Genomic DNA, 21274 nt, shown 5'->3' on the forward strand with positions numbered 1-21274 from the left:
GTTAGAATTCGCTCCATCTCATTAATCTGCGGATGATAAGGCGCGCCCGAGGCGATAAGGTGCTGCTGGGAATTCCCGAGTAACTTCCCAAGCGGTGCGAAAAACGAAGCCAAGCATTAAGTTGGGTTTTTGTTTATTTTAATCGTTTGTGGTTGTTTTATTTTGTTTTCAGCTTGTTCAGCGCTACTACTTTTTTTTGTTGCAGATTTTTAAATCAGTTTTCGATTCAGTTCCAAGTTCCGATCACCTCCACTCACTCGATCGCTTCCCTCCCTGCCTTTCTCTACTTGTTGATTTGCATTTCTAAGAATTCGATTAATTCATGGCCATATTTTACCTCCATCGCACGCCCTTCCTCGGCTTGATTTGTTATTGTTTTGCGTTCTTTCGTCCCACGAGCTGAGCTTCGCTGGGGTCTGAGATAATCTTTCCTTTTCGTTCGAATCTCCAATTCAATATAACAAAGAAAACAATGTTTTGAAACAGTTGTTGAAAACAAAAACATATCACTATCCATCGACGAGGGAAGGAAAAGGTTTACATAAATTCGTTCAGTGACGGAGTTCCTACACCAATAATCCGTTTACTTCCGTTGCGCCCGGTTTATTTGGACCGGGAAACCGGATGTGAGGGGAAAGCAAAACAGAAACACGTGTCGTCGTGTGTCCCCTCCAACCCGGGTTGCCGTTCTACGGCTCTCGTTCTACTATTGTTTCTGCCACAACAAAACTCGCTCTCTCGCGTTCGATTTTATCTGCCTTCCACTGCGCACCGCGTCCGTTTCATCGTTAAACTTAGTTTGTGTTCAATTTAGTGTTTACTTTGTGTATGACCCCACACGTCGTCGTCGGGACCTTCCCTTCCGGTGGTCGACATACACACACGCACACGCACACTTTATGATTTTTATTCTTTTGAAAAACTACAAAAATTCATTTCAAAATGCATTTGTTACGCGCGTGTGGCGTGACACCAGCATGATTCCCCTTCTAATTAGCCGCCTCTCTGCTGGCCTCGAGTTCCATTTATTTACACATCATCCTCCCTGTCACCTTTGTGGCCCATTTTCAGTACTTTATGTGAAAGATCGCTCGCAACAAATGTCTTCTCTAATGGCGCACGTGATCGCACGTGATCGAGAGGAGCCCATCGCTTCGAGAGAGAGAAATGCTACCCAATACACTAGGAGCCCCAATAAAGTAAAAGAGAGGATATTTTTTAGTAGCTTTAGTTAGCTTCACTAACGAATCTCGAGCCGATCTACCGATCTCTACTCCTATACTCGACCCCTCTCGCGGTGTGAGTGTGTGTGCGCGATTGTGTTTCCATTTAACTTCAGTTTGATTAACTCGTTTTCCTCGTTTGCTCCTCCTCTGCTCCGTCTGCGCCATCAATATGATCATTCAAATGTGTCTCCCGCAGCCCCGCGTTCAGGGCGCTTTCAATAATTAATTGTTTTGTTCTCTACTTAACTTACTTATCAATCTTAACATTGTTAATGTGTCCGCGCGCGTGTTGTTCCGCGGTGCCGACGACGCCCAGTCGCCGCCGTCTCCTCGGCTGCAAATCTGTGTTCTCTCTCTATCATTCACACCACCGTGCGCGTTCTATGTTATTATTTGTATTGTTTTGCGTTTGCTGAATGCGTGTGTGTGTGTGTGTTACGTCGTGTGTACTAAAGGATACATTTACTTCCTTCCTACCACCACACAGACCTTAGAGGCTCACAACAGGAAAGTGTTCGTCCAATTCGTCCCAAAAGCGCGCCTCTGTTAATGTCTTACTTATGATACAAATTTGTAAAACCTCTCTCTCTTCCGCGGGGCGCTGATTGCCCCCGCGTGTCTTGAGACCCGCGACCCCCTTTGAGGTCCATCATCACACACACACACCATTCCGTAGGAGAAATGTACAAAACTAACAACCTAAGAAAGTGGAACTGAATCGGGGGGGATCAAAGCAACCTGTGACTGTACTACTCTCTGTGTGTCTGCCCATGAATCGGACCCTCCATTGGCACTGTGTCGCTGTCCGCAAACCGAAAACCACAAACAGGAGTGTCCTGCGCTTCAATTCGATCGTGGGTCTATTACGTGTCGTCGCCAAGTAGCTAATTATTTTATTGTTGTTTAATGTGTTTGTAGGTTCGATAAAATATACGGTCTACGGTTTGTTTGAAGCACGTCCGTGTTCCGAACTTCCGAAGATGCGACACCGTCGTCGTTGTTGTTCTTATAAATAATGTTCTAACAAACTTATGCGCTCGATCACTCCTCGATCATATCGCCCGCTTCTTCCGATCGGGCAGTTAATGTTGTTGTTGTTGCTGCTATACACGATTAATTGATGGGCAATATCTAAACGATTTTTGTAAACAGGAAACACAACACACCTAAGAGAGTACTGATAACACACCGTGTGACATACATAACGCGATCAATGATTGCCAGACAAAAAACGACGACTTCACACGGTAGATATTGAACCCGTGAACTTTTTCTGTTGTTTAACGGCAGTATAATGGCTTGTTGTTCTTTCCGTGTGTTGGTTCCGGGGGATTATTGGGGGCTTCTTCTTCTTCTAGCGACCAACAACCGGATCGGCGAACACAATTTGATTTGTATTTTGTCACTTAGACTTGTCCTAAAGGGGGTGCCGACCGCGTTGTGGCGCGTTGTTGCTGAGAGAGTGTGACGGTTCTTAAGTTTGATTCATTTTCTACCAGATCCTGCGTGTCCTGTGCGCGGTCCGGATTATGTTTCGCGTCTCCCCCCGCGGGTGTGCTTGGTGCTATTGTAGGTTTGCGAAATGGCAGAGATGTTTGGGATGACTACAAAATGGCGTTGCATTAAAATGGATAAAACGTTCCATTCTTGAACGTGTTCCGGTGCGCGCGCTCTTCTCTCTCTCTTTGGTAGTGCTTCTCATGGCCCTTCGATTCCATATGCCCGTCTATGGTGCTGCATGTGTGTGCGTTGTTGTATGTGTGTCCCTGAGTAGAACTAGCCCGGAAAAGATCGCGTTTCCCCATACCTTCATATCGCCCCGTTCGCGGTTCAGTTCTGCGCCCATTTCGAAAGCCCAAGCCCCACGGGAACGTTCCCGGAACGTTCCGGTACGGAAACTCTCTCCCGGTATCCGCGTGAAGTTCGAAGTGAATTCGGACGGGACCACGGTAATGCGGAAATAAACACAATCAAACTTAATACACATTGGCTAACGATTAAAATCACAAAATTGCTTTGAAAATGTTATTACGAGTATAGTATTAAAACGAATAACGAAACACACAGAAACACACAGTGAATTGAAAAAAAAACCTAGTTATGGCGCGTAGCCCGGCCTCTGGCCATCGTGCTGTGTGCGTACATCAACTTCTGGGCGATCGCGCATTTAGTAGTGCTGCCGCGCCGGCCCAAAGACTATCGATCGATCGAGCTTGTGCTCCGCTCCGAGAGATCGCACGCCGTAAACAAACGTAATCCCTCTCTCGCTCTCTCTCTCTCTTGTACTGTGTGTATGTCTTGTTGCTTCCGGAAAAATCACAAATCTCGATCGAGAAATCATCTCGATCGGCCCGAGTCGGCTGGAAATCAATCACACCACAGCCATTTCGAACGAACCGCCGCCAACCGTCGTCGTCGTCGTGCTGGTCGCGTCGTCCCATGGCGAGGGCAACACGTGGGTCACTCATCATCACCAGCAAAAGACGGACAGTTCGCCCGAGTGCTCGTTACTGTGTCGCCAAGTGGTCACCGAGCGTGCCTTCAGCTACAAGAAGAGGAAAATTAGAGTTACGGAGGACCGGGTCGTCCCGTGCCGTGTCGCGGCGTAACTTACTTGCTGCATTTTATCGAAATCTAAACAGGGCCTGTGGGGCCGCTGCAAACGCTGCTGCTGGTGGCGCGGTTGGCGGCGCCGGGGAGAAACCGCACAGTGAAACATTTTCGCCGGAGGACTAACGGACCGGCTGACGTCCATATTGGTTACTACTACCGAGGCGCCGCCACTGGACCGCTCTACTGCTGCTGCTCCTAGGGGGCAGGGATCTACCGCAGATCCCGGACTCGTCGTGGATGACAGCGGCGGTGGCGGCGACGACGACGACGAGGATGATGACGCTCTGGTTGTTGTACTAAGACCGGATCCTAGGCTGTTGCTGCCACCACCACCACCGTATTGATTGGTGCTGTTGGTGGTGCGATGATGGCTCACAGCAGTCAGAGGACTATCACAGCCAATGGGGCGACGGCCGAGGGTGAACCGGAGACCGCCTGTACCACCACCCACCAGCCCGGGTCCGTAGAATCCACTGCCGGAACCCGCACTGCCACCGAGCGAGGACAGTGAAGACGTGGCCGAGGAGAGCAGCGACGATCTCGAGCCGGACCATACGTCGGCGCTCCCGGCTCCCGGTGGCCCCACACAAGCGCCCTCGGTGAGTATCAGTGGAGTGGTCGAGCGTTGTAAAATATGGCCACGGTGTGGTTTTAAAGCTTCTAAGGGGGGCGACGTACGGAAGTTGACTGGCGCCGACAGAAGCGCCTCCTCCGGGTGGTGCTGCAGGTGCTCCTGATGCAGGTGCTCTCGCTTTGCCGACTGGTGGCGCATCGAATGATGATGATGATGATGATGATGAGACTGAAGAGAGTGCTGCGGATGATGTGTCGGCGCTGTTGCTTGCTGTTGCTGCTCTAAAAGGTAGCGAACCTGGAATGCAAACAACGATTAGAATTGCGATCGCCGACGCAACAGATCGCAGACACTCACCTCATCGTCCGAGTTCTGTGCCAGAGATCGTTTGCGTTTTTCCAACAGACTGCTGTTGAACCGCTTGTCGGATGAGTTAGAACTGAGTGTCTGAGTGTGAGAACAAGGATTGGAGGCCAAGCACAGCTCGTTTGCGTACTCGTCCAGCGATTCGGCTCCGTCTTCGGCGAACACGTCCTCCAAACTCACAGCGCCGGCAAGGGACACAAACTGACCGCGCACGCCGCCCGTGTCCATCGGACCACCGGCGGCACTACCGATGATTGTCGTTGCCGCCGTCGCCGCCGTCATCGTCGTCGTCGTTGGACCCAGCACTGGCGACACGTAGTCCTCCTTGTCGTCCTCTTCGTCCTCCTCCTCAGCGATCTCCTCGGTGGCATCGTCATCTTCTAGCTGATCGCCGGCACTTGCTCCACCCAAGCCACTGGCACCACCACCGTTGGCGATGCTACAACTTCCGACGTCACCTGCGGCACCGTTGATCACTTCCAGCTCTTCCTCGGAGCTGTTCTGATCGTACAGCAGCAGATGAACCGACGAGGGCCCTAGGAAGGCGGGCGATTCCGAGGAGCATGCCGTATCGGTCGGTGACGCCGTATCCTGGCGGGAGCTTAAACCTATAGACACAGAAAGCAAACCGGGGAACACGTATTAGAAAAAGGAGATCACACACACAACACGCAAAAGAGGAAATATTTTGGAACCGATCGTATTTACATGACAATACTTCGTCCCACATGCTGATGCTGGCAATAAACTGGTTTTGTACGATCGTTCCCCCCCGCACACACAAACACCGCAATGATCACGACCCGCGTGATGGCCCCCTCGGGAGAGCGGCAAGAAAACCCACTTTTGGGGTCTAATACTTTTCTTTGTTCACGCACACGCACGCACACGCACGCATCAGGGAGATCAGGGTGCAGCAGCAGCGCCTACTCTAATCGTCGTCGTCGCGTCGTGTGTCTGTCAGTCAGCCAGCGACTCACCACACACTGCCCGAGAGAGAAAGATGCGTTAACGGCTCGCCGCGTAGACCATTTGTCGCCTTCAGAACCTTCTGCTGCACTGCTTTTATAGATCGAACACACGGCTCACACACCAGTGCCCGCGATCGCGGCGAATGGACCACTACACGCAGCAGCCGCGGTGCATTATATACCCGGTTTAGTGTGTGCGCGTGTTGGTAAGAGATAAGTCGCCGCAAAACGCAAACTCGGCCGACAAACAGCTGACAAAAGTTTGCGAACCGGCGCGCATTCATTGAACACGGCCCCCCGTGTGTGTGTGTGTTGGAACCGACTTGACAAAGAGCGAGCTCCCCCTTCAGCGGGCCATCCACCCATCATCCCGCGGCATCGCTGTCGCTCGATTTTTAATCAGTTAGCGCATCTCCTGTAGAGCGCCGCGGACACGAACACATGCCCCCCTTTGGCCGATCGGTTGTTGGAGATTTCATAGGCTACGACGGTCAGCCAACTTCCTGCTCACCGCCCGCCGTTCTACTTATCGGTCGCCTCATCCGCCAGGCCGATCCTGTCTCGGCTGGCGTAAACAACATGTTTGAAATCCTGATAACGATACGAAGGGTGCGCGCAGATGATAAGAAGTCGCGCGATCATACACACACACGCACTGTCACGCTCCGACAGCGGTGAGAGGACCGCAAAAACGTGCCAACAGGATATAATTGAAAAAGTAAATCACGATGCCAATTTGCGCTCCGCATTAACGAATCAGCCCGAGAACGGGAGAGAGTACATCGACTTCGACTCAGCATGCCTTGCATTTGCTCGAAGAGACGAATGTTAAGCTATTGCAGCTCAAAGTCTCTATAATCGACAAGAAAAAAAAATGCATTTGCTCGAAAAAGGGAATGACAGTTTGAAGGAGCCTGCTCTGATCCTTTTGGTCGGGACATTCGGCTGAAAAAGTAATGAAGTACTTGGGTGTTCAATATGTTCGTAGCCTCGATCACGGAGAGGGCGCTGCTACGAGTCTAATTTTTTGTTATGTTGGTACACTCTTCATATGAACGTATGTAAAGTTTCATTTCGATTGACGTGTCACGGTACTTTTTACAATGGAAAAAATCAAGTATCGTGAAGTGATTGAATTTTTATTTTTGGAAGGTTCAAAAGCAAAGGAAATCTATGAACCAATGTTCAAAGTGTATAAGGACTCTTCACTTTCAATTAGTACATTCAAAGGGATGTTTCTGAGTTTAAACGCGGTCGTAGTAGCCAGCCTTCAAGACGATCCATGTCAAAAACGTCAAAAAACAGACACAACTCCTAAAACCGTAGAAAAAATACAGGATATCCGTATTGGAAAACCGTCGAATCACTTAAAGAGATTTAGTATAAGCCTATTGAGCAGTATAACCAATATTTTGACTGAAGTATTGGGTTTCAGAAAGCTGTTTGCAAAATGGGTGTCGCATTCGCTAAAAATGGAACAAAAACGCATTCGAATGCAACTTTCTCGGCAACATTGCGAGCTTTTTCGAAAGGATAAAGTGGATTTTGCGAATCATCGCTCTGGATGAGACTTGGGTCTATCACCATAATCCTGAATCAAAACAAGAGGCTAAGAAGTGGTGTGAACCTGGTTCTTCGGCTCCTAAACGGGTTCGTGTCCAGAAATTGCCAAGAAGACCATACTGAATAATAAAGTGTATTTCGAACCATAAAAATGTGTTTTTCTTATCGAGGCTACGAACTTATTGAACAGCCTAGTACATCGACTTCGAAGAATCGGGTATGCAGGGCTCAGCATGCTTTGCATTTGCTCCAAGAAGGTACTGACAGTTCGAAGGATCCTGGCTGGTCCTTGGTCGGGATATTCGGCGAAAAAAGTATCGACATGCGAAATGCAACATAGTAACCCTCGACGACGAGAGTGGCAACGTTCCAGCTTGCCTTTCCAATTAGTAGCCAGAAGAGGCAGCGGAGTCCTGCTGCACGCAAAAATCAGTCCCAGCGCATTTTACAAATAAACCCCGTTTTTGCTCCAGCTAGCCGATCGCGTGCAGAGGAAGACACGCTTCACGTGCGGCACTATGGCGGACCCTGAAGGAAGAGAACCGGAAAGCAACAAAACAACGGACGAATCCGACCAACTCTGGCGGCGGCCACAGTAATGGCGAACGACGATTGGCCCCACGAAGAGGGGCGTTGCGCACATTGTTGCAACAATCAGCCAACCGATATGCTGCCAACCGTTTGACGAAGGATCAGGGGCCCCAGAAGGCGAATCGCACATTGTCACTCTTTCGATGGGCGCACCATCTAGACGGCGGCGGTCGGCATCACTCGCGTGACATTAAACGGCTTTTCCGGGGCACGCGGCGCCGGCGGAACCAGCCAGCCAGCCTGTGATTGACGCTGGAAATTGGAACGATTCACAACCAACAGCAGCAATATCACCCCAAACCGGGACGATTCTGACGATTCCCGGGGTTCCCAACAGAGAAGATAGTAATAAATGCACTATAATGCAGAGCGTGCGTTCACCCGTGCGATGGTGGGTTGATGTGTGGCAACAATGTTGCAAATAAACCGATTTCATGTGTCATGTGTGTATGTGTGTCTTCCGTCTGTGTGTCACACGCTTCGTTGGTTCGTGCGATGCGTGACGTTTGCACACACACAGAGCGAGAGACATTTGGCAGTAACATTTGTAAGTAATGGACGTGGTTTTTGGCTTTGCGTTCTGGCAAGTGACATCTAACTGGCAGTTGGCTGTGGACGGGGAGGCCCGACCAGACAGTGGCATGCGTTATTTGCATTCTCATACGCAGTAATAACGCAGTTAACAGCTGTGACCAACGGCAATCAGGGCTCGAGAGCACCAACCCACTCAGGAGCAGCTCCAGCGCCATTTACTGTCGTTACTGGCGCACGTAATTTATCCACAAATCCGGCATCTGTTGGCCAATTAGAACCCCGACATAGCCAGCCAGCCAGCGAAGCGAACCGAACCGGGATCAAGAAGGCTGGGGGGAGCAAACCGCGTACTAATTGAAGTCGCACTGTGATTGTCGTTTATCTAAAACGGTCGAGATGAGGACCACGCTATTGGGGTGGGCTCGTCTTACTGCGCTGGTGGGTGAGCGTAAAAAAAATGAGGCCAGCCTATCTGCGGTCACGCGAGAGTGTGTCACTTTCCCCCTTCCGGATGATGCATTTGTGGCCGCGGCAGCCGCGGACACATATGCACCGTGGCTACAGCTTCACAACACACTTCTAAGCGCTCTAACCTTGAACGAGTGCAATGCTCCCGTAACCACTCTCCGCGAGGGAAAGCTAACTTTGTTGCAGCAGCTCCTCTCCTGCCTCTGCCTCCGATGGCCAATGCAACGAGGGCCGCGCGGCACCACACACAACGTGCGCTGCACTTTCTGCATGTGTTGGCTCTGGCTGGCTGTAAAATTGATTAGTTTACTTAGCCAAACGACGAGGAACACGATATACCACCGCCCGGGTGACCTGGCGTCCCGCGTGCACTGGTCAACGATGCATCGATTAAAAATAGTCTCCCCGCTGGTGATGGCCGAAGGGAGGACCGGGCAAGGGTTTGTTAGACAAATACAGACACAAGCGCCAACGTCGCGAGGGAGGCGACATTCCGCCGACTAACCCGGGTCTGTGCAAATCTCACGTGTACGGCCATACTTGGGGCGTGCAAAAAAGGTTCTTCGTTGACGCCTCGAAATCGAACTTCAAGTGAACCCGCCCTCCGACGACCCGCGCGCCATCGCTATCATCATTTCGCCGGCCTCCCGGTATTGCATCATCGTCAGCCAGTATGCAGCGGCGATTGATTTGATTACATTTAACGCTAGTTCATAGGATCCCCCCGCGGGTTGGCCCCGCGGCACAGTCTGTTTCATAATTCAGCCACAAGTTTCGCAGCTGGCGCACCAATCATTTCGGGATTGCGCCGGCGGTAGCGAAGAACCACTTCCTCCACGAGCCCGCAAGTTCTTCGCGATTCGATGAGATCATCACCGCCGGCCGGCGTCGTAATAAAGCAGCCGGCAACGCCCGCAGCCGCCGCTGCTTCGGTTTTCCGCTCATAAAGTGCACCTTAATGGCCACAAATGATCGACGCGGCGATGAAAGTCAATTGTGGGGTAATTTTCCAAACTGTTGGGTTAAGGAATCGTCGACGGAACAACTAAAAATAGTGCTGCCGGGATGGTCGCGTGGTGGCTTGCAGTTTTAGACTCCGGTTTTACGATCTGGGCAGATTGTGGACAATGTAATGGCGGGGTGGAACGCCATAAAGCTGGACGGTAAAAGCGTCTTTAAAAGCGCAACGTTACGGCAGAGAGCATGTTTACGGGCTAATGTGTAGAGGGGTTCTATTCTGGGGCCATCGATCAGTTCGTGAAGAAATCCGAACACACGGACAGGGGCCCCACCTGTTGTTGTTTCTCGGTGCTATTGTTCCAAAACTGGAACTTCTACAACCCTGCGCTCCTGTGGCGTAACAATCCGCGTGTAGAGCAACAAAGGGTACAACAATAAGAAGGCCGCACCGATACTGCTACTACTGTGCGGTTTTATCTGAATATTCAGATTCTATTTGTGAATAATGCTGCCTACAGAGCGCTCCGATGGTTTGGCTTGCAAATACGCCCCGAGAGCCACGAGAGAGCCGCGGTACACACATAACGACCGCACGCATCATGCATTTTCAAAAGGATCACCAGGCGGGTTCGCCGGGCTCTTCGATGCCTAATTTCGTCACCACGCATCGTCACCACCAACCAACCGACCGACCGACCGACCGAGAGAGAACCGAGACCAAAGAAACGTCTTTTGGTGTTGTTGTTGAATAATTTGCACACCAAAACCGGGTGTGCCGGTCCTAGACTCTTCAGCGGGGAGGAAGAAACGCGTAGAAGCATAAAAAAGCGTCAATGCCACCGACAACAAAATAGCAATCTTATTCAAATGTCAAAGTATTTATGTCGTGCTTCGTTGCGTTCAATACGTGACTAGATCTCGTTCCCTTTCTGCCTTCCTTCCTTCTCGGGCTTGATTTGGGAAGACAGCCCGAAAAAAAAACCCTGCCGCCCTGCGCCCTGCTCGAAGGATACGGACTGTGGCCCACACAAAATAACAAGGCAAGCGGCGCCGTGTGCTTCTTGTGATGTGATGTGCGCTTTTCGCCACCATACTTATTTGGTGCTTTCTGCCCAGCTGAGCATCGGTGAAGGCAGTGGGCCGGAAAAAAGTGATACAGGCAGGCAGGCAGTAAAAGTGTCTCCGGTCCGATTCCAGGGCGGCGGCGCCGGCGTGAATATCACGCTCGACGGAGTGCATTAAGGAGAGAGTTTCATTCCAAATTTATCCACCAATACAGAAAAAGGTCTACCACCCAGAGCCTTCTTCGATCAACGCGCCTCTCTAGACCTTCACGGAATGACAGCCGATGTCAAACTGTCTATGGGAATGTCAAACTGAAAATAGAATTTTGATGGCGAAAAACGTGCCCAGTTTTACTTTCTCCGTCGGACCTCCCGGACAATTCGTTTTAGCACCGGACACTTTTTCCTGCACAAATGAAATGAACACTAATCGCAATCGCTACAAAACTATCGGGCACCCGGCGCCAAGCGCAACAGACACGTCGAGGAGGGACGTCGTCGGCTGCATGCAAATATTGCGCCCGACCCGTCCACAGGGCCAGCAGCAGCCGCCGCCCGGTTCTGGGCCCTCGTGTTTATCGATGTATGTAAATTTTTGCGCGAGATACGACCATATACTACTCACTTGCGCACACGCCCTGTGTCCCTTCCTACCAGGAGCGATCTACGAGCGGTCCCGCCACTCCGGCGGTAGAGGTTTACGGACTCGTTCAAGGTTAGGTTTTCGCGAAACTATCCCTACCCTAGTGCGGCGCGCTCCTCCACCAACTAGTGGCGCTTGAACCGGGGCGGTGAGCGTTAAGTATACTTGACGTAAGTAAATAGCGCCACCCTTGGCTGCTACCCCTGTCCTGGTTCCCGGCCGTGCAATAAAGCGACGTCAATGTGTATGCGATCTGAGACTATTTTGATTCCAGGCAATTACTTCCACCATCTGCTGCTGTTGCTGCTGGGGGTGTGTTCCGGAGATCGCGAGACTTCTAGAAGCGTGAGTACGTCGATCGGAAGCTGTGCGAAAAAAAACATGGCGTCGCTCCTCGTACGGAACCCAACTAAACATCGACCAACAATCGGCATTACAACTCCGCGTGTCGCTCGAACCGCAAGAAGAAGATGAAGAATTGTTGACGTTTGCCAGTCCACAGTCCGCGGTGTCCGCAGACCACGCGGCCAGAGCGCGATGGAAATTTCCTTCCCATTTTGGAACCATTCTTATCGCTCGGCACGCTGTGCCTGTCACCGCCGCTCGCCATACCCCGGTCGTCACCTCCGAAGATCGGATCGGGCGCTTTGCTGAAAATTTTGCTCAAATTTCATCAGCTGTTCATCGGGTCGTGGGGCGCGCCGCGGCAAGTCTTATCGCCGCCGCCGGAGACGCTAAAAACAACAGACAATCCTCGGGCGGGACTGCCGGCCGGGTCTTGATTGACACGCATTGGCACAACAGGCAAACCCGCCCTATAGAGTGAACAAAACAAAGCTCCGATGCGGGGCCATTCAATGCGGGTAACGCGTACACACCGGGGACCCTCTCTAATCGGTGGCCACAATCTTATCGCTGGCGCAGCTCGCTCGAGTAATCTCGGGAGCACGAGAAGCACGAGAAGAAGACGTTAATCTATATTTAACCGATATACCGAAGGGGGCCCCTGTTTACGATGTCCACCGCGAGCGGAAGCGCGTCACCTAAGGCTTCCGTGAACCTGGCCTAGCGCGCAGACGTGCCCCTTCAAACCACCGAGAATTGATGGGCGAAACCAGACAATAAGGCACCAGAGAGCGAAGGTTTGCGAAGGACCCCACCGCTGTGGGCGAAAACAAAATGGCCTATCAAGAAATGGAGGCAGACCTAGCGAAGACAAAACAGAGGCCCCCGCACAGCGGCCGATCGCAGATAAGTCGTAACCTGTTTTTCAACTTCTTATCGCGGCCACAACCAAGCCGCCGCCGTGTGCCGTAATATACTGTGCTTTAAAAGTGATTTTCGATCCCCGGGACCGCTCCGAAAGGAGCGATCATGTGGAGGGTTTCGGACCCCGATGATCACGATCAGTAGCCCTGCATTTGGTGATCAAAAGTTCCGCTATCCGTTGACCGCTGGCTTCCATCGAGAGGGTGAGACGCCTTATCAACAACAACAGCTGATTTTGCCGGCCGCAAAGATTGGAGGCGCCTTAGCCCTGGGGCACTTAGCACCTTGGAGGTCCCGCCGTATCTACTTCCTCTGCGCTCATTATCGTACAAACGTTAAGCGGTAGGGTGACAGACTGTGTTGTGTTTGCTCAGAACCGGCTTGGCCAGACAGAGCTCGGAGCGCGGTGGGTTGAAAATTTATAGCCAAATTGGCACTCAAAACAAACGTAAATCAGGGACACAACATATACACAGTTCCATCTACAGTCACCGCCAATTTCCACACCGAGGTAATGACGAGAAACAAAATTGAATATCACATTGCTGCAGAAACTGCAACCTTGTACCTGGAGTGTAACGGGTTCTGCGCTCTGCGATCGAACTTTTCTGGCCACGGGCACCGAGAGGGGGGGCCACAGAATTAATGTGACCATTCACTTTCGACGATAATTCTTCCCCCGATTCTCCCCCGGCGGGAAGTTAAATGGTGCTTGTCCACCGGTATCCAATAATGACACACAATGGATGCGCGGACCCCGGACACATACGGACGGGGCCAGGGGGTTCGGTTTTTTAATGCGCCAAAGCTCCCCGACACATCCTTAAAGGATTTTTATTACGTTTCTGGGTGCCGCGCCGCTTCGGAATATCGATGATTTACCGACCGACCGGGCCGGGGCTTATCCGATTATGCTCATAAGTGATTAATCCACGATTTCGACATTCATTATGATAAGTGTTGCGTGTGTCCGCGCACACCAGCCAGCGATTGAAAGTATTTGGGGTGGCTGAAAATTTAAATAATGCCCCCCCACGCCATATCGATACTGACCGTGCCACCGTCGGGGTGCTGCTTATCGAGAAAAATGTTGCGTCCCCGGTCCGGTCCGGTGGTGCTCGATTTGCATCGGGTTAATTTGAATGAACACAATTTGCGAATGGCAAATATACCACCACGGGAGCGCCTGTTACTGTAGGGGAGGATTTAATGAGATTGTCCTTTCATAATCGAATGCACTCGGCGGCGGCGAAGGAATTCGTGTTCCGGTTTGTTTCTTTACCCCCTTCCTGCAGCAAACCGAAAAAGTTGAAACAAAAAGGTGATTTTATTAAACAGTAATCTCAAACCGGATCAGTTTATTTCAAAGTTCCACCACACAACGGACGACGGGTCATCAGCGCCAATCGATCACAAGGGCCCACAACAACCTGCTCTCCTATTGCAACGCGGACGCGGACAAAATATCTTGGCGCGCATAACATTGTGGCATGCGGCAGGACCACAACTTTGTCCGGCTGCTGGGGAAGGCTCTTGTTGCATCACACAACAACGAGAAAACGGTTCACCGTGGCCCGGGTTGTCGTGCGCCATCGAAACTGAAAATAAATTTACACCACCCTCAGTACCTTAGTACGGACACAAGGATGTGCGACAGGATGTCGATGATCGGAGCCCCACTGGATGTGGCGACATGGACACATAAATATTTCATCAGTCTGTACACTTTTATTACAATTAGACAGAGGCACAGACACGAGACGGGCAGCAAATGGTCTCAGACTGGAGCTGCTGGCACTCAGCCGATGACGACCCCGGGGGGGATGATGGAGACAGATTTTTGCATAATCCTTCTGAATCCTTCGGTCTGAGTCACCGAGTGACCGGCCAGTCAGTGACACCACCGGTGGGACGCGAAAGGGACGATGTCCCTTTCCATCGTGTGTAAGGAAAATTAAAATGCTGACACCCATCACCGTTACGGTTGAATACTTCGACAGGACCCGGTAATACTTCCTTACATAACCTTGTTTTTCCGTAAACCTGGCATGGCAAATGTGTTGAAAAATGTCAACAGAATCGACACGCAACTCGCGGTCTATTAATTTGATTCGATTCGCCCGCTCGTCAACGCTTGGGTTCCGCAGTTCCGGCAGCAGACCAAAGAAGACATCACGCCACAAGCTTAAAATGTCCCCCACGAGAGAGACCACGGAATTTTATGAGCCGCGAATTTCGCCGTACGGCCTCTCCAAGGAATCGTTAAATGCCAGCCAGCCTTCTTGTGAGTCTTTGTGGAAGGCAAATCTTCAACATCACAAAGCTAAGAGGGAAGGCGCGAAGGAAGGAAAGATGTTCAATCATAAAACTTTTAACTGCCTCCACACAAACCATACATTACTTATGTGTGTCGGCGGGTGTGCTAATGTAGATTCGTGCTCGTGGAGTCGGGCGAAATATGGCGCCCTACAAAGTTTCTTCCGCCAGCGGGCTCGCGATACTAACAATCCGGCTTAACGGTTCCACGTGGACTTGGAACTTTGAGCTTCATTCATTTTTACATGGCACAAAAGTTTTTTCTCCAGCTCTTCTTCCAGAAGGAGAGTAAAGGTACATTTAGAGAGTCCCAGCGAGACAGGGCACAGGACGAATCGAAGCCAGGGTTTTCCACCACGGGAGGGATACCAAGGGGCACCGGAGGCAAAACACACACATATTGGCCTGACGTTAGTCTGCCAGCGGAAATTTAATTAACTTTCGGTTAAGTCCTTGACCAGCCGGTGGGTGGTGGCCGGGTCGGGACAGCCATCTGCCGGCCAGTCGTCGCGGCCCGCAATCTGCGGCGATTCCCGGGTCAGAAGCAATCGATTGTGGAGCCACCGACCACTTGGGGTTTCTCTTTGGTCTAGATTGTTTCGAGCGAACTACATGTTGTACGTTCTATGGCTTTCTTTTTTCGGACAGCACACGGCGCGGAGTATGTGGAACGAAAAGTATCACTTCAACGAATGGAAGCGCTTGAGCGCAAAGTGGCGCAGTTTGCACCGTTTCCTAGGTGTCTCTCTCTCTTTCACTGTCTCTCTGTGTCTCTGGGTGTAAAATCGATGGTGGTTGCCTGTCATTTATTAATAGCTTTCAAGACCAACCGAAAGTCGTGTCCAGCATAGATAACGGAACGGAACCTTAGGTGCACACTACCTTAAATGGCCGTAATGAGAATGTATCGTGCTTTAATCGATATTAATTGAGACAGTTAAGCTTTCCATTCAGGACCTACAAAAGTCTTTCGCCGTCTTAAGGCGAAAAAGCGCTGTCAGGATGTTCCCATGGAGACGCCCAGTCATTCACGCCTTTGCCCCATCGTTAATCGAAGTTGGCTGCCGTATCCTGGCATTTATTAATAACGCCCCGAAGACACTCTGTATCGTGACCAAAGCTACATCCTCGTCGGGGAGTCTTCCCCGGAGTTCTCAGCAGCAGCACCCGTTCGTTCGTTCAACTTATCGGTTGCGCCATGGAAACCTTCGCCGCGCGAAAGTCATCAATTTTTCGACGTAATCACAGGCCGCGTTACCTGCGCGCCAGAGCAAAAGATTGTACAAGGTGACGAGAGCAAGACCGATTTATACGTGTGTGTGTGTGTGTGTTACTCGGAAGAACAGAAAGAGACACAGATAGATAGAGCGAGAAAGAGTGGAGAAGCGCGTCCCGGGATTGTGTACGAGGTTTCCTGAAGATCGAATCTATTTTTAGATACGCAAACCTCGGGCCCTTCTCCTTCGCAGGCCACCCAACCCCCGCACCGTCACGCGACACGAATTATGTAGCCAATTCCAGGAACCCGATCCAATCGGCCCCGGGGGCCAGCAGCATCCGGGGAACTTTGGAGCATCGAACGAAGGTTTGTCAAGCAGAGAGGGAGAGAGAGAAAAGCAAATCAGATGAATTGGTTTCTCACTCACTCGCTAAACGTGCTGCAGAAAAAAAATCGAAACGAAAACGATCGAAGCAATCTGTTCCTCTGTTTCTTTTGTCTCTTTTCCTCTCTCTGGTCTCTCGGTCTAACCCCTTTCGCTGCTGTGAAACCCCCCGAAAGGAATGTGTTTACGATAATACACGCGAAAATAGCAATAAAAACGAGTTCCCGGCCATTTGGCATACGAGGGAGGGTTGTTACGACGACGACCACCCGGGGGGCAGGGGGGCGAGTGAGACGACTTTGGCACGGCTCTTCGGGGGCACACACTCACACGCACGCGCATAATGCACATTCCCAGCCACACACCACGGCGCGTTGGGGATGATGATGCTCTGTGCTCTGTTGCCAATGTTTCGTTCGTGTACTGTGTGTGGCATCCGCCCGGTCCACCCGCCCGCCGGGCCATCCACCCTACCTACCGGTGCTCTGGTGGAGAAATGTGAATGAACGAATGGACGCATGCGCCGTTTCGATGATGCTTTCGCTACGAGCACGGAGGAATTTTACGATATCGCAAACCACCCCCTGCTCCCCGTGACACCCCGTTCCGTCCACCCCGTTGGCCACCACCCTTTCGCCACCCAGGGGCTAGTAGCACTCACGCGGCTAGTCACTCATATATAGTAGAGTGCTCCCTCCGGTCACTCACATCGTTGGGTGGCACTCGCCGCCTATAATTTGCGTATCTCGATGGCAACACCCCCCAGGAGAACGTGATCCTTCAGCACACTATCAATGAACGACGCCAAGGGAGCTCATCGTAACGTCGTGACATTTTTCACAGAGCACTCACGGAGCACTCACGGCGACAAAAAGAGGCTCACTTTTCCCGTGTGCGTCAGAGAAAATGATGCTCTTAGCTTCAAGCGAGATGCAAGATGTGCATTCTTAACGCTGTGCGCCCTCTCGCTCTCACTTTTCTTGCCACAACACGGCGCATTGCTAGTAGTTTTTACTATCGTGGCCATCGTACACTACGCGCGCGCTACCGAAAGGCACACTGCCAAGGAGCACAGAGTGCCGCCGCCGCCACCGTGTTCGCGATTCGATTCCATTCCCCTTGGGCTTGGCATTCCCTTATTTTTTTAACTGTCCGTAATCCAACACAAACGAAAGCCAATGAATCTTGAATGAGCCCTTGGTCTATGGGGTCTTCCTGTTCCAGTCACAATCCGTTCCTGCGGCCCCATCGAAAACCAATCCCCATCAATCAATCGGCGGGGCTCTCCTCGACCGACCGAACGTGGAGATAGCATGACAATCGCCTTCTCTCGCCAAGTAGTTTCTAATAATATCTTTGTCAAATCACCATTCAATCACCTAAATCACTTCTCACTCGTCCGCCGCTCGGGGTTCGCGCCGAAGGCTTCTTTCGGTGTTTATTTTAGTGCACGAGGCACCGACACGCACCCGGTTGGGGCCACCGAAGAAAAGCGCCACAAAAAATCCGCCCATCCGTGTGTGCGCCAAACAAGCGACACAATTTGTCCGATGCCCGAACGAGGAAGAAGCTGAAGCGGATACTTCGCATTCGTTATAACTAAAAAGGTGATTACAAACCGGTCGTCCGATTGGCCCGATTCTGGGTCGTAATCTATTACTTTCCGGCCTCACATCACAATAGTGTGAGTGTGCGAATGCAAAGCACATTTGAGCCTCTCCGGGGACAAGGATCATAAAATCCCGTAAAATGTCATAAAAATGATGCGATTTGCAGAAAACCCGTTTACGAAACCCATTAAATCTCGCAACTATATGGCCGCAAGGATTATGGAAACATAATAGCAAATCACCCACCCAGGAGGCCCAGGCCAGGGTGGTGCCGCTCCAGGGGAGCGTCCTGTGTCGGGAGGATCGGGTGAGGAACTTCATTACAACCCTTTCCGACGTCGTCGTCGTCAGCGCCGCACGCGCGCTGTCGGCCTCGGTCGGTCGATTCGTTCTTTCGTGTCCTTGGGATGTCCTTCCGTGCCCAAAAAGCTAAAGCGCTGTAAAACAAAGACTGTAATCTTCTTTTACGTTTCCAAGTGACATTTAACCCCGGGGAACGGAACACCGACCCGCAGCAAAAGCAGGCCGCCGGGCCGGGCCGGACGGACACACGATTGATACACGTCTTGATTCGGGGTCCGGCCGCCGCCTCCCTCCGCCGTCACACGCGGCGGGGCAATAAAAAGCGATCCATCGAAATAGAAGAATTGCTTTCGGGGCGCTATTATCGCTCGTATATTTCATCCGTCAGAGCAAACTGAACGTCCGAATGGACAAACATTTTTCACCCGAAACCCTTTTTCCCGCAACGGCCGTTAGGGGCACCAGCTTGTGGCCGAAGGTTTCTTATTAGGCCACGCACCTACTCCTGGCGAGGAGTGTGAAGAAAACTAAATCACAATTAAAGGCAATTCGCACAAGGAACCTGCCCGGAACACACGGCACGGCAAACTCGCTGGCCGATGCGGTGCCAACTCACGATGATGATGATGAAACCCACGGCACAAAAGTCAAAATGATAATTCCTTCCAAGGTGCACACAAATCTTAATTACGAGCATCGTACACCAGGCGGCACAGAATAGGACACCACGCGGCTCTGCCCCTTTCCTGACGTACGAGTTACGAGCATCTTCCGCCCAACTCCGTGACGCCAGAGCGGTGAAAAGAACGATTTTCTTGCTTCACCTTCAGCTGACCGGCGGAAAGGACAGTTCCAAAGACAGCGTGTGCCTGCTGCTGCCTGTGTCCTCTCTGTGACTTTTTAGTCACCCTCGGTAACCTCTCTGCAGGGGCAATGCAGCAACAACGAACGATGGCAAGTGGACCAACTTTTAGACAGTCTCTTCAAATGCATCGTGTGCTGGGGAGCGTCTCGGGTGGCCGAGCCCGGGGTGTAATAATCTCAACAGTCCATAGTCTCTATTGGGCGAAGAGAGTGTGTTTCGGACATTTCCTCTAATTGCAGCAAATCAGCGAGCTTCGGGCGGCCCCCTCCTGGCCGCTGGTCGGGACAGTTCCGCAGCGGTCGTTGCCGGACAACGCGGTGGTCCACGCAGCCCGCAGTGGGGGGATACAATTTTCCGCTGAATGTCAAATACATCCGGATAACGACCTCAGTCCGGCTCTCTCTACTCTTCACGCTCTCCGGTCTTCCGGAACATCGGGGCATCAGGAGCAGTGTAATTTTCACGCTTCCGTTGAGCTGATTTCGGCGAGCAAATTGTTTCGCCAGCCATTAGCTACAATTACGCCCCGAAATGAGTTTGTTTATTGGAGAGAAGCACTTCGGCATCCGCGCTCTGCTTCGTCTAGCTGGCCGATACCGAACCCGAGGGAGGGGCGCTGGGGACTTGGCGGATGCGCGCACTGTCAGAGTTATGCAGAATGCTGGCAGATTTTTTACATTTTATGCGAGAGAGTTTCCCTAGCCTCGAAGGAAGGACTAAGGAGACACTGTTTATGCCGATTCCCAGCACGAATGACCCCCGGGGTCCGAATAGATACCGGACCAGAAGGGACGAGATCCTAATCCAACTCGAATCCGACATCTATGAACCTTGGTACGAACGTTACCAGCGAGATGACAGTTGTCAACGAGCTTCCACCACCGGCTACTAGATCGTTGCAGCGAAGGACGACGCTCAGTCAGGTCGGTGTGAAAAAGCAACATTAACATTAAACCCTGGTTAAATCTGGCAAAAATGGCCAAATCTCTCGTCCGCAAACAGGACGAAAAAAAAGCGTAAACCAGTAAATAAAATCGGTTGCAGAGCAAATTAACAAATTGACCATAACAGTTGACTGCGCGCGCGCACCTCGGGCTCCGGGGGGAGATTCATTCGCCTTGGGATTATTATTTAAACGTCATTCAACCCCCGCGGCCCGACCCGACCCGACCCGACCGCAACCACTAACAACACACCCCCATTAAGCAGCGCGCATTTTCGCGCCCGCCTTTTTGCCGTCATTAAAAAATAACTGCAAATGATTGCGAATAATATCTATTTCTTCCAATTCAGCCCAATTCAGAGCGCCGCGGTGACGGCGCCGCCACCAGCGGCACCGCACCTCTCCGTGGTCATCGTCGTAATTGACACCAAACGCCGGCTTCGCCCCCCTTCGCTTGACCAGGTTATGGGGCCCGTTGTTTTTATACCGTACGCGATCGTGAACCTCTCAGCAGCAGTAGCAGCAGCTGATGGGGCGCCGGCCCATCAGGCGGCGGGGGGCCGTCGGCCACCGTCGCCGCAAGTTTTTTGACATAAGCTGCAACGCGAGAAGGCCGGCCTTTTTGCCGTTTCCGATGCCGTCAGCGCGTTTATCTTCTTCCCCTTTTCCTGACACGGCCCAACGTTGTCGTTTTTTACGCTTTGTAGTTTAAATTGTTTTCTGCTTTCATCGTTGTTGCTCTCGAAAGAGCTGCACAAGCTCTTGTCACACAGGCCAGGCCGTGGCCGCGG

At 51.6% G+C, this 21274-nt stretch overlaps 1 protein-coding gene across 1 annotated transcript in view; it reads right to left on the minus strand.

Moving 5' to 3' along the window:
• Window positions 1-3339: 3339 nt before the first annotated feature.
• LOC128272586 (AF4/FMR2 family member lilli) overlaps window positions 3340-21274 on the minus strand; it is a 35010-nt gene continuing 17075 nt past the window's right edge. Inside the window, exons 3-5 of the mRNA XM_053010420.1 lie at window positions 4771-5387; window positions 3841-4710; window positions 3340-3771 (exon numbers count right to left, since the gene is read on the minus strand). Coding sequence (XP_052866380.1) covers window positions 3697-3771; window positions 3841-4710; window positions 4771-5387 — 1562 coding nt within the window. The 3' untranslated portion in view covers window positions 3340-3696. The remainder of the gene's footprint in view (window positions 3772-3840; window positions 4711-4770; window positions 5388-21274) is intronic.

This window comes from Anopheles cruzii, chromosome 3 (assembly GCF_943734635.1).
Source record: "Anopheles cruzii chromosome 3, idAnoCruzAS_RS32_06, whole genome shotgun sequence".
NCBI lineage: Eukaryota > Metazoa > Arthropoda > Insecta > Diptera > Culicidae > Anopheles > Anopheles cruzii.